This window comes from Siniperca chuatsi, linkage group LG9, assembly GCF_020085105.1.
Source record: "Siniperca chuatsi isolate FFG_IHB_CAS linkage group LG9, ASM2008510v1, whole genome shotgun sequence".
Classification (NCBI taxonomy): domain Eukaryota; kingdom Metazoa; phylum Chordata; class Actinopteri; order Centrarchiformes; family Sinipercidae; genus Siniperca; species Siniperca chuatsi.
The window spans coordinates 9,018,600-9,032,826 of NC_058050.1; the positions used below are offsets into that span (position 1 = coordinate 9,018,600).

Sequence of the window (14,227 nt, forward strand, 5' to 3'; positions counted from 1 at the left end):
AAAAAAAATCTAGTTCCAGCCTCTCAATTGTGATAATTTGCTGCTTTTCTTTCACTCATGAGATAGTAAATTGAAAATCCTTAGACTTTGGATGGCTCAAATAAAACAAGACGTTTGATGATGCCATCTTAAGCTCTGGGACATTTGTGATTAGCATTTTCAATATTTTCTGGCATTTTATAGGCTAAATGATTATTGATCAATCAAGTAAATAAGTCTGCAGATGGATCGATAATGAAAATGGTTGTTAGTTGCAGGTCTAACTCGGGCCTTGTTTTCTTACTTGGTTCATGATCACAATCATGATAAAATCAATCGACAAGAATTTAGATTAACAATTAAACATTTAAGTTGTTTATCAGGCAAAAGTGCCAAAAAAGTATTTGGTTCTAGCCTCTTTCATATCATTGTTAATTTAATATCTTTGAGTTTTGCACTGTTGATCAGCCAAACAAGCAATCTCCCTTTGATGAACTTTTTTTTTTCAATTTGTACACTAAAATATTAATTTTAAACATAATCAATAGAATAATTGATAATTAAAATTACCATTAATTGCAGCCCTAGTTAAAGTAACCAAGTATCCTGGTTGTGTGCAGAATTGAATGATGTTTATCTCAGTTCCCATTTAAAATTGTAGTCCTCAGTTGTAAGCACATCTAATGAAAACTTTGGTCTCTAAACACACACATGCAGGGCCTGGTTTGGCATGGAGTCAGTGCTTGTTGTGTACATTGCGCTTCCTGTGTGTCTGGGCCCCCTTGCCCTCTTACATCACCCTATTCGGTGCAGGAGGGACACAACAGGGTGAAGGGGTGACAGGTTAGGGGGGTAAGCGATGAGGTAGTTCATTAGTCCCCTGGCCCATCCCAAATGAGATGCAGATCCATTCTCTGTGTGTTTCCCGTGTTCTTCTTTTTTGGGGGGGGGGGTTGCGTCGCCCTTTTCCCTTTCCAGTCTTTTGATTTCACACTCTGGGTTTCAATACTGTTTCCTCGCCTCTTGTTTGCCTCATTTCCATTTTTCAAGAGAAGGTGCTGCATTTCCACCCTGTTTAGCAAGTACTTTTTCTAAGATTAGGCATGTTTAGATTTTGCAGCAGTTCTGTATCGTTGTATTATAAACCTTTAGCTAATCCTGTTGGTGGACTAACAGTGAGGTCACTCCTCTTCTTATCTCTTTAGCAGGAGACACAGAAGATTGTGTTTTAAGAGTGAGGCTCTTGGCTTCATAAATATTCCATGTCTTGCCCTATATTTTTACTCTGCACAATATCTTGGCAAGACATAGGCGCTGCTCTGGATGTTGCATTGGGAATGAGCAGCAGTTGTAAGTTGTATTAATTATGATTCACTATCACTATCGTGTAACCAAGATCATTTTAAAGCTTGCCATTACTTCTTCACACACTGGGAATGTCTGCTTGTTTTTGTATCCGGCAGTTTTACATTGACATTGCTTTTTTATAGCTCTTCTCAACCGAGAGTATCCCTCTCTAAGCTGTTAATGAGCAACCACTGTCATAATGTGTTGTCATAGTTTGCTGATTCTGTCATACAGTGAGTCATGTGTTTTGTTGTGCTGTGGAGGACACAAGCTTTTCTTACCTTGATTCACAGGTCCCTTGTAAGTATGATGGACAAGTAGAAACAGAATATTGTCCCAACCCTATGCTTAGTACAGTTGCCTGTCAGATCCTATAGCCTGTATAGCTGTGTGGAGATAAAGGAGCTTCCATTATAATGTGGGCACATGCTGTTCCATGAACCTATCCTTGCTTCTTTGTGTGTGTTTTTTTATTATTTTTTTTAATGGAATTCTTATTGCTTGGACATAAATATTCATACTCTTTTGTTATTAAAATGATTAAACTGGAAGGGCTCTTGTGCCCTGCAGTTGGAGGTGACTATCTGTCTATTTAAGTGGCACTGGGGCAGCATTACATGAAGAAGCAGGCTCCGCAGTGTGGGTATTTATAACCTGCTCTAACAAAATAATATGCTGTGAAATTGGATTTCTGCTAAATCACATTTTGTGTGGCAGTATTACCAGTTGTCCCAGTTTTAAACTTGGCTCTTTTCTCACAATGTCATCAGCCAAACTGTAAAGTACTAAATTCCTTTGTGATTGGGAGTGAATGTACAATGAGCTTTGCAGAGCCTGTGCTACATTTTTCCAAACCAACATTTGAAGTTGCACATATATTTTGTCCAACCTAACATGCCTCTAACTGGGAAATGGCACTGATTCTGTGCTAATTACCTGCTGATTCTCAACCTGCCGTTTTGCTCCCACACTGTGCTCTTGCATGCATGCATACACCCACTTCTGCAGGGGTTCCTTTACTATTTCCGCTGACTTTTACAGATATCTTATTCCATTGCATCACCTTTTGCATGTAAATGGGTTCAGCTGAGTGCCTCAGGCTTTGTTTGACACCTGCAGCTAGAGAGGCCCCATAGGGAGACATGATGGGGCCAACTGAGCCGTGGCAAGGAGACGGTGTGGTGTTCAACCAATAATCATGCACAGCATGCTACAGATTCCTGAACCTCCTCTGACCCACTTTGTAGGGTCTCGTAGCTGTCAAATACCCATTTGATACTCAATAGGAGGATAAAACTAAGACACCATGCCATGAAATCACTGCTTTTAGATGCTCTAAAGATTTATTTACTTACTACCACCAGATTAGTAAGAGATTATGCTAATAATGCAAATAGAATGCTAATTGTAGTGGCAGTAATACTTAAAAAGTGTTCTCTAAGAGGCTTTTGGGTTATCATGTCTTCTCAAAAATTTCAAGCACCTAAAAACCTGGTTTTGAATCTTAAGTGTTTCACATCTTATATTTGTGACTAAATGAGCAACAATTTAAGTTAGAATTAGTTAGTTAAAGTTAGTTAGAATAAAACCGTTTATTACTCAATTTGTTTCATCAGGGCTATATAGGTATAGTTTGATTTGACAGTGGCATATCACTGGCATCATAAGCATATAACCCAACAACTACTATCAGATTCTGATTATTATTTTGTAAAGTTATGATTAGAACGTAGATCCCTACCAACAACAAACCGAGTGTGAAGAGCACAAACAAAACACAAATCTTGCATGTGAAAGAAACATGTTGCTGTTTAAAACTTAGCTTTTCAGGACCTCTAAAGGACTGGTGGTGCACACCAAAACCTTCAACATGTCTGAGATGTTATCAAGCTTGTGAAATGCTGACCAAATGTTTGTCCTGTGTATTTTTCTTCTTGCCATCCATTAATACGCTCCACCAAAGTGTTTTTCCGTGTTCAGGCTTGATGGAGACTCGTGCATCTCAGAGGAAGTTGGTGTGCATTGATTTATGAATATGAATAATGTAAGTGTTGTCACAAGAGGGCGGTCTAATGGCTTTTGGCTGGAGTCATCCCCTGGGTGCAGTGCCTCTGGAAAGCTGGAGTGTAAATATGATAAGGGGGCAGTTACTCAGGTGATACAAGTGTTCCATTGCTAGACCCCCTCTGTTGTATGGGTTGTATAAATATAGTAATTTGATTAGCCTGATATTCCTGTTTCTGCAATGATTATATACATTAATGCACCTCATGAGAACACTCTGTTACAAAAACTGGATAATGTGATTTACTTGGCTGAAGTCATGTTTTTTTTGGTCAGACAACAACCAGAACACAGAGTTCATGGATTGCTGAACAGATGTTGTCATTGCATTCACTACATCTGTGCAAATATTACTTAAGCATTCTCCTCAAAGCCCCGCATGAGTGTGTCTCAATTCTGTTTGCTAAGGGGTCACTGTGTAAACAGTTTTCCAAATACACTTGTACCCATCATGACCCATGTCAGCCCAGGACAGGCAAAAGTCCCTGAATCAGTCATTTAACTTAGCAGACTTCATTCGTTTACATTCAGTATTCCTCACCTAAATGCATCGTGTGTATCTTCGAGGCCTGACAAATGTGTTGAATGCATTTCCTTCCCCAGAAAACCTTTTCAAAGTTGCTTTTAAATATTTTAAATTGTGCATTGTTTATGTCCATGTTTGCTAGCTTGCAGTCTTCTTCTTCAGTGCCTTTGTTGGGACATTGTAACGCTTCTTTGCGCGTTACTGTTGCCAACTGTTGATCAGTGGACGGGGACCCGCTCATAAAAACACTCCTCCATTGCGCTAGTAGTGGTAAAAAATTTCACAGGATGAATTAAGTATGAATTTAAAATGAATTGCTGTTGTAACTACTTCTGTAAATAATATTATAAAGAGTACGGTCTAGACCTGCTCAATAGGAAAAGTGCAATGAGATAACTTGGCATTATAAAATATATAATAAATATAAAAAATATATATATAAATAAAACTGAACTGAAATGATTCAATGATTGATTATTTGACCGAAAGAAAATTAAGCACCAACTATTTTGATAATCAGTTAAAGTTTAAGGCATTTATCAAGAATTATTTTTGAAGATTATTTTAGACTAAACAATTAATCAACTAATCAAAAAATCTTGAGCATCAATAATGAAAATAAAAGCAGCCATAGTTCAAACTTTTTCTTGCATTCTACGATTTTTTCCCATTAACTTTCCATCATCTATCGTACACTCTGTTCTCTCAGTTGTCTGGTAGCCCAGACAGTCAAAGTGCTGCATCAATCAGCCCTTGTTTCAGTCCCTTGCTACGCAGCAGCAATCCTCTCCCTCAGCTCCCATCCCATTTTCCTCCAGAGAGCTTCAGGTTTCATTGGTATTCATTGTCAGTGCCACCAACATACCACAGTACATTACTTTCTCATTCTCTTCATCATTGACAGTATAGATCACAGATGGTCTGACCAGTTACCCACAGCCAGCCAATTCTTTGTGGCTCCAGTTCTCAGGTGTATGGGGAACTTTCACGGGATATGAGGCAACACAAACCCGTCTGTCAAAGCTGCACTTGCTCCTATCACCTTGGGTAGCCCAGTTGTCACATCTGCCCTAAGGGATTTGTGAGAAAATGGTGTAAGATGATAAATTCAGAGACGAGGGTTGTATGATTCATCACCTGAGCAGTCACAATGGAACACCTGGGGTTGTGTGTAGCATCATTTGTTTGCAAAAATGTAGGGATTTGGTTGACTGCAGATATTAAATCATATAAAGTCTTCTGTGTAGGGTTTTTCCAGTGGATGAGAAAAAAGCCAAGGTTTACTGGATTTAGTCAGGTTTAAATGACATTTCTGTGTTATATGGCATTGCATTTTTTTCTGTAAACTGTTTATTTTAATTTGAGAATACATTACTGGCTTCTGCCCCCCCAATCATCTTCTACTTTCAGTTTATCTCACTACACTCCCCCTCCTTTCTTCCTCCTCTCACTGTCATTGCAGTGTTTTGGCTGCTGTCCCGTTGCCATGCACAGACCACAACAATGGCCCCTCTCTGTCAGAGCACATCGCTGCCTGAGGATTGCTTATTTAATAGTGGCATGCTTCAACAGGGGAAACACAATGTCTTGTCTCCCAGCTGAACTCTTTCATAGACTCATTCTGCTGTTTTTTCTGGCCATCAGGCTTCGTCCAACTCAGGGTCATCAGTAACTGTCTCCATTTACCAGACTGATGACCTAGCCTTTCCATTTGCCTAGCTGAAATCAGACAATCTTTGCCATTAGGCCTGATATCTCACTGGATACTGCTAAGCATCTGTAGTTGCAATATTGAGAAGTTGACCATGCAGACCGTTGTCCAGCTTTGTGTCTCTTAGGTTTAATACTAATCAGAGTTTTACTCAGAAGGGAGCAGTGTGTTTGTTTTTGAGGAGATGTTCGTAGCTTAAGAAGCACAATGTACAGTTGCATACATATAGAAAACTCACTTCACTTTGGAGGTTGCACAGCATTGGGCTTGCTGCTCATTGGTGCTCTTGTATGCAAACTGTTGAATAGCACAGCATTTGTAGAGTAAATCTTCAGTGCATTCACTGTCTCAGTGTGACAGCTCCCTACTGTCTGGGTTGTTTTTAGCCAAAGTCTGAATAATTTACAGGATGTTGCCCCAGTGTTTACCTTCAGAGACTATGCAGAAGAAACTGTGCTCCAACAGGGAGCGCAGGGGTACAGTGCTGAGTGGACAAAGCCAAGTGTCCCTCCCATGAGGGTCTTTGTTTGGCCGTCAAAGCCTGGGCAAACTAATGTTTGAGTAGGAGATTCAAGTTCAGCAGCTTGCCAAATGTGAGTCATGGTGTTGTGAGTGAAGCTGCTGTCCCAACAAACCGGCCCAGCTATTCTTTTATCAAAAAACGTTTAAAATCTCAGAAAGTGCAGATGACTCATGAGCCTAACCTATTGAGTAGGTTTCATCAAAAAGAAGTTTGACTACTTCTGGGAAGCTGATCACTCTGATTCTATTTTTTCAAGCAATTCATTTCACCTCAATCGAATAATCAGGATGCCAAAAAGCAATTACTGTGTTTTTGTTCTGCCAGGGAGTCAGGCCATTTGCTCAGGCTGGACTGTCGATAAATCAGTCGCGCAGAGTAGAAATGGCATTAGGCGTAGACGTAGAGGAACAAGCTTAAGACCTATTATCTTTTGCTTCTGAGCAAATGGTGTAATCTCTGCAGCAGATGATGTTGCTCAATAACTTAAAGAAACATTGTACAGAAACAGAGGCGCTTAGGGTGTTTCTTTGGAGGTGTTCTGTTTCATTATGTTTTGCAGTGCTGTAATATTTGAGTTATCAAATTGAACAATTTCATAAAGAAAACAGTCTTCTCCTTTTAGCCAGGGACTCCACCCCTTACACTTGATACATTCAGCCCCTGAGAAAGTTTACGTCATCCACACTAAACTACTTCATAGGCCCAGCAGTGAAAGGAATGAAGACCAACTGGTTGAGTTCCATCTCTGTGCTTGTCTTACCTTTTACCATGTCATTTACTTACTTGTTTTTATTCTGTGTCTTTCTCTTCGACCAGCTCCCCACTCCAATTTGAACATAAACCCCACAAGGCCTGACCCGGAGGGGGAGAGCAGCCCCCTGAAGAAAGACAACATCCAGAGAATGGAGTCTCCAGCTAAGAAAGATACAGACCGGCGATTGAATACCCCCACAAAATCTGACCTCATCCCTCGATCACCTGGGTCACCTGCATCACCCGTCCCCAGGTTGAAAAGGAAGGAAGGTAAAGGAAAATAGAAATTTCACTGGCAAAGTAGACCTGTAAATTTGGCCTGACATGACGCAGCTCTTATAAAGGTTCAATTACATCTACAATCTGCTGGAGTTAGATCAGCTCTCTTGAGGCAAGGGTAATGCTTCAGTATCTGAGTAATAGTGACCACATGCTTTCAGACGTGAATCTAAATCCAATAGAGCTGCTGCAGTTTATCTGTAAGTGTTGGAACAAGCATGGAACAGAAGCTGCTATGTGAAAACATCTCAGCTTTGGGCTCAAAGATTTTGAGCGATGCCAAAAAGGCATTTAGTTTGACCTCCTGGCACCATAGCTATTTCCACAATGCCACCATTTTTAACTCCTTGCAGCCACTGGCACATGCAAACTCTAAGGAACATGTTTGAGGGTTTTGGAGTGTAAGCCTCTTTTCTCTCTCCCCTTTATTCTTTATCCATTAATCCATTCACTGTGGTCATGGTCTTTATTCCCTTAGCGTGAGGTGACGGGGATAAACCCCCCAAAGTCCCAAACTGCTTCCAATACTTCCAGTTTCGATACCTTATGACCTTAGCCACATCACTTATATCAAGACTTTTATGGTATTCCTTGTTTATTTGCCAAAGTCTGGTCTAGTTTAGAGAAATATGTAGTTGAGTCTCTTGATTCCAAAAATGACCCACACTTCCCTTTTGTCCTTCAAGTTCCTTTTCCTCTGGTTTTGTTAAGCTCATTACTTGTGAGGTTTTGCACCACCCAGAGGGGGACGATGAAGATGAAATGCACTCTGTGGCTCCTTAGTTAGTCAAATTAAATGTTGAGGCTCGTAGTTCAGTTTGGAGCTGCCGCTTCTGGTAATGGTCTGCTCAGTTGTATTTTGTCACATCGCAGTGATCTGCCTCTGTCTGAGAGAATAGTGAAAGAAACCTATATACCTGTATACATCTTTCTTATTTGTGTATATTGCACTATGAGGGTTGCACATCACACTATACAGTATACCCTGCACTGCTCGTGTGTGTGTGTGCGTCTGGAGCCCAAACACTGCACCTAGCAGTTTTTTCTAGGCCAGTCTGTTTTTGTCTCGGAAGCTTTGTTCATGTGACGTTATGATTAACATGGTGGTGAGCTGCAAACAGCAGCTCATCACACAGACCAAGACCATGCACATGGACCATAGTCCTATAAATATCTAAGTGGGTCAGAGGTTGTTCTTAGGGGAGGCTGCATGGCAGATTGTTTTTGTGTTTATGATTCATGCCTTCCCCTATTAGATTTTGCTGAAGGATGAGCTCCTTTGTGTTTGATGTTGAACATCTATTCTGTGAAGATTGAGGGGGATCATGTGGCATGAAGACTCAAGGACAAGTTTTTTGTAGTAGTGCACACTTCAAATGTACATATATGATTTCACATGCTAGCTGTTTTGATTTCTACTTAAAAAAATACTTTAACGATTAATCGATGATCAAAGTAGTTACCGATACATTTTCTACCCATAGCCTAATTGAAATCAAATAATCATTTCAGCTCTATTTGTAAAATATTTTCAGTGGGATATTCTTTGGAGGACATACTGCACAAGGCAAAGGGCACCTTTGGCAAGTCAGAATGACAATATGTTTTTCCAGGAAGAGGAACCAGCCATCATGAAAGGATGCAGTGTGGATTCTTGAAATGGTTCAGTTCAGTGTTTGCTTGCATTGCTGTTCTCCTTAGCTTTTTTTCACTGAGTGGTTCTACTGAGGTATTTGGAAGGAATGCTATGTGTGAGCAGACATCAGAGATGTCACAGAGAGAAGAGATACTGTATATGCAAGTGCTCCCCTGTAGTCATAACATATCACAGTCAAACATACATCCACATCCAGATAGTATAGGAGATTTAGTGAGACTGCCACTGCCTGTGAGCTGCAGCTTTTATTTGGAGAAGATTGGCTTCCATGATGATTTTTCTTCAAACATTTGTTCTTTGTGTTTTTTCTTAATCCAGAAAATATAGCACACATCGGCTTCAGCCATTTGTTGAGCATCAGTGTTGAAATGTTGACGTTGCCAGTTTCCTGTCATTGTCTTGTGGCATGTATTTCCTTGTGCTGACATTAAAGTTAAAAGCCTCTGCTGCACTGACTTTGCAGCAGTGAAGAACACATATTTATTATGTTTATCAGAGGACAGGTGCAAAATTGTTGCCTAAGGTCATTTTGGGTTGAGGGAGGTTGGAAAGGCAACTGTTAGGATAGATGGCATAAACACATTATTGTAAAAATAATAGTACATTTACAGGATTTTGAACTTCTGGTAACTTTAGTGCTTTGTTAACAAAATATTATTATTCAGTATATCTTAAATAGCCCACCCCATGTTGTGGAAATTGACTAAATTATACAGTATATTCTCTGCATAACACAAGTCACACTCAAGGAATGATTCCAGTTAAGGTGAGCTTGATTAACCAGCTATAATTGAGTTCTTAGTAAGAGCTCTTCAACCTTAATTGTTCATTTATATGGATGCATGTGTGTGTGTGTTTGTTTTGACCTGCAACCAAACATAAGGAAATGTCAAGATTTATGAACTTTTTAAAATCAGTGCAGTGTGACCGAGGTCTGGTGGGCTGAACAGATTGGACTTGATATAAGTTTACAATATGACACCTTGCTTACACATCCTATTTCCCCCCCATTTCTCATCCCAGATATCATAAAGTCAGAGGAGAGGCAGAAGCTTGCCAAGGAGCGGAGAGAGGAAAAGGCCAAATATCTTGGTAAGTAGAAACAAGGGGTGGGAGGACAAGCCCAATACATAGGAAGAGAGCTCCCCCTAGTGTTGGGGTGAAAGAGGTTGGTGTTTTACGTTGTGTCAGTTGTGTGGCTACTGGGTTGGCTCTAGGCTGCAGATGGCATGCACATGTAGCACAGGGAGGATAAAAGGGTAGTTTGGGCTTCTGCACAAAAGTGTCTGAAATCAGCAAAAGCCAAGCCACCATTTTATCAAAGACGGGCGACCATTCATTTTCTGAGTGCATGCTGAAATGAGCAGTGTCAAAATGTTTGCTTATTGTATGTTTGTTTGACTCTTTAGCGCTTTAGCTCACCTCTGCACTAAATTGTATGTTAATACAATTTGAATTAAATAGAGATATTCCTCACATTGACACAACATGTTGGACAAGTGACAAAAAATGTATTATATACTTATCTATATGTGTTAATAAAGTTTGGCAAGTTTGCAGCTTTTTGCAGTGTGATGAATATCTCTTATGACTTAACGTTATTTGAAATTTGTTCCATGCAACAAAGAGTCAACAAAGCATGAAAACCTTCTTCTACATTTGATCCTAACTTGAATTGATGTAGTTTGATCAATTAGCGCAAAATGTCCTCAGTGCCTTTCACTTCTCTTTGCCCAAGTCCTTATTTTTTGTTTGGCTGTCACGTTGTGACCTGGCTACACGCTGGTCGTGCACTGCTTTGCATGACTGACAGTTGCCTCTGTCTTCTCTCTCACTCCTTCCCCCTGCAGAAGAGCTCAGCGTGTTACAAGGTAAGCCACTCACCTATGTGTATGTGGTGGTGGTGGTGGTGACCCTTTTTAATCATTCTGTTATATTTGGATGTCTCAGTGTAATCACATTAAGTAGTTTTAACTAGAGTTGAGCAATAAACCGAAAACTTACCAATATACATTACAAACATTAGGAGTCATTGTTCATGTGGTATGTTTGTTCAAAGCTCTTCCCATATGGCTTCAAGAACCATTGCCTAAAAAACAAAGTCACATGCTTCAGCCCCATCTCTCCTTCATTCCATCTCTTACTTTATAACAAAGCAGCATGTAAAGTAATAAGCACCAATGCTCATGCGTCAGTAGTTGAGCCTATTTAAAATCTGAGCTTTTAAAAAATATACTGCAGACTTCTCGCCATCAGGGAGCCCTGATGGAAGGTAAAATAACATCAACACTTTGTCAGATTTGTCATTACCAAGGTCAAGAATACAATATTGAGTTTTGGTCATATTGCCCAGCCTTAGAGCTGTTTCATTTATTTAATCCCCATGGTGTTCCTTATTTTAAAATCATGGTTATTTTATTTTTTCTTTATCATAGAATTTAACCTTTTCTCTCTCTGAACATCATCAATGTGTCTTCTGCAAAAATCATGTAGGCATAGACTGATCACTTAACCAATCATTTATCTGTAAATAAGTGTTTCTCAGTTCACATATAATAAGATGTAGCATGCCCTGAGTTTGAACTTTGTTGATCCACATGTTCCAACTGCAGACACCACAGAGCTCCTTGGATTTTGTATTTAAAGATAACATGTTTGAACCACATGCTGCAAAACTACTATGATTACCATCTTACTGGAGAAATTGGAGGTTTTAGAGATGCCTGCAGCCAGATTGATCTTGGCTGCAAATTTACATCTAAACAACTTTATATTGCTAAACACAAAATCACACAGTTCAAAATTTTCTGAAATAGCAAAGTATGTAAATTATGCTGAATGGTAGTGTATTTAAATTTTAATCTTTTTTTCTTTTTAGCTATGGTAGTCTCAGAGGGTATTGTCAGCGTGGTATTTTGTGCTGGACAGAAATAGTCATTCAAAACTTAGAGTCTCACAGAGAGAAATATATTCACATTTTAGTAAACACTTAAGGCTACATTATATCTATCACATTTGGACATTTCAAGCATGATGCATATCATCACGACACTGATTTCTTTAAACTATCAAACTCGTACTTTCAGTAATGCCATGTTGTCAAATCCAACTGTGTGTTTGACACACTGCAGAGCGTGGATCAGTCTAATTGGGCGATCACCGGGGCATGCCAGATGGTACGGGTATGATCTAATACTCTCAGTCAAACCTGGATAAAAGATAAGATCCTGTTAAAGCTTGTGTTTACAATATCAGCTTAAAAGAGATCTTGGCCAGGAAGACTTGGCCTATCAACCATCACCAGTAGTATTACTAGTTTAGTAGTAAAAGGGGCACAATTAGAAAATCCCTACACATCCTAGCTTGTATCTTATTGGTTCCTTGTTGACATTTAAGTGAAGCTTTGAAAGACTTGCGTCAGGGAATTGGCTGCGACGGCACAGAAGCTACTCTCGCCTTGTCTGTCTTTGGTGGGATGGTATAAATACTTTATGTGCCAGGGTTAGAGCAGTGCTCTGTTTATGATTATTTAATGATCTTAATGATCTTACTATAGTAGGTCCCGATGCTACTTGTCAGCGCGGATCACTGTCAGGAGAGAGTTGGGGAATGCATTTTAAAACAATGTCAGCTTTAAGATATTCAGAATTGGACATCTGTTTATAACTTCAACTCTGGTATAAATGCATAAATGACCGATGATGAATGGCACTCTGTAGTGCCCCCAGACAGTTTCCAGCTCATTTTTCTTCCTACAACCTGCGCCTATAGTCTGGAAAACCATTACCAAACACTTCTGTTGAATGAATAAAATTCTAATATTTAATCAGCAATTGTCACACACTGTCACCGACTGGATTTGCTTGGAAAGAGTGGGTGTAGTCGTTTTACATTAAGTATGTGACGAAAAGGTTTTGCTTGTGAGGAGAGAGGAAATGTTATGCATATGGGAAACTAATCTATCTCAGCAAGCCTTAAACATTGTATTTGTGGGCAGATGAAGCAGTTTCCTCCTCCCTCTGTTCTCATCACAGCACAACGAGTGAATTATGAAGCAGTTTCCACTGCACTTTACTTACAGTACCATCTCTACAGATTTGTATCAGTGCAAGGTAAAAGATGTGGCTTCTCTCACATCGAGGCCATCGAGCAGCGATGAGCTGAGATACGCACTGCAGCAGATATTTTCTTTGCTGCAAGGTGCTGGTAAGCACTGCCTCTGTAACTCAGCTTTTTGTTCCCTTCTCAGATAAAAGCCAAACTGTGTGCCTCCCAATAAATTTTAACCCCTCTAGCCTCCAGCATCTCTGCAATGACCCGTTTACATAATCTGAAATCCACAACCAGTTGCTTTTGTTGCATCAAGTGCTTTAGAGAACTAAGCCTTGCTTCCCTGCAGAGGCTGATTCTTCATGGAGGTTTTACTTTGTAGTTTAAAGAAATATGGTGAGTTGTGTACACAGAGAGGCAGCTGCAAAAGTCTTCTTTATGCCCTCTTTGAACAGCTGAGGGACAAGGAAATGCTTTCCATATCAAAGTGTGTGGTTTATTGAAGCTGACGTGGAGGCTTGATGGGATTAGTGCGGTATAAAATTGTCACTTCAGAGGTACTGTATCTGTCTAACTCAGCATTGTGCAGTATTCTGTGGAAAAGTCAAGTAATTAAATTTATTTTTCCAAACACAAAGCACGACTGAGGTGAAGGGTAACACATTTTTTTCAAAGACTGCTTTAGATGTGAACATTAGAGAGGCTTGATACTCTCTTGACCGTGTTTTCTGTCCCATCTTAGCTGCTAAAAAGAACCAGTGGCTGGAGAAGGAGGAAAAGGCACGACAGCTGAGGGAGCAGCAGCTGGAGGAGCGCCGCAGGAAGCTCGAGGAACAGCGGATCAAGGCGGAAAAGCGGCGAGCCGCCCTGGAGGAGAGGCAGAAACAGAAGCTGGAGAAGAATAAAGTACGTTTGGACAAGAACAGTGTCTAGGTTAAAAATAATCCATTCAGTATGTGAAGGTGTTGTGCTTTTGCATTGATACCCAGAGGTGAAATGTCAATGCCCACCCTCACTGGAATGGCAGCTGAACAAGGCCACCTGCAGATGAGGGGATTTAGGATTTTCCTCAAGGACACCTAAGCCAGGCTGGGTGCTTGAAACCAGGCGAAGGACACACTATGCCACCCAGTTCTGCATATTGCCTTTGATGTGTTAGACATTTAAACAACTGATATCTGTTCCTGTATCCTTTCAGGAACGCTATGAGGCAGCCATCCACAGGTCAACCAAGAAGACATGGGCAGAAATCCGCCAGCAAAGATGGTCCTGGGCCGGCGCGCTAAGCCAGAACTCCAGCCAGAAAGAAAGTGAGTACACTGATCCAACCTGAATACA

At 40.3% G+C, this 14,227-nt stretch overlaps 1 protein-coding gene across 10 annotated transcripts in view; it reads left to right on the forward strand.

The window, feature by feature from the left end:
- map7d1a (MAP7 domain containing 1a) overlaps positions 1 to 14,227 on the forward strand; it is a 50,273-nt gene that overhangs the window by 17,846 nt on the left and 18,200 nt on the right. For 8 of the 10 annotated variants that reach the window (XM_044208449.1, XM_044208439.1, XM_044208443.1 and 5 more), the window contains exons 2-6: positions 6,967 to 7,173; positions 9,863 to 9,931; positions 10,690 to 10,710; positions 13,632 to 13,795; positions 14,088 to 14,199. In XM_044208449.1, coding sequence (XP_044064384.1) covers positions 7,053 to 7,173; positions 9,863 to 9,931; positions 10,690 to 10,710; positions 13,632 to 13,795; positions 14,088 to 14,199 — 487 coding nt within the window. In that variant the 5' untranslated portion in view covers positions 6,967 to 7,052. The remainder of the gene's footprint in view (positions 1 to 6,966; positions 7,174 to 9,862; positions 9,932 to 10,689; positions 10,711 to 13,631; positions 13,796 to 14,087; positions 14,200 to 14,227) is intronic. The other 2 variants (XM_044208442.1, XM_044208446.1) reach the window with 1 other exon arrangement.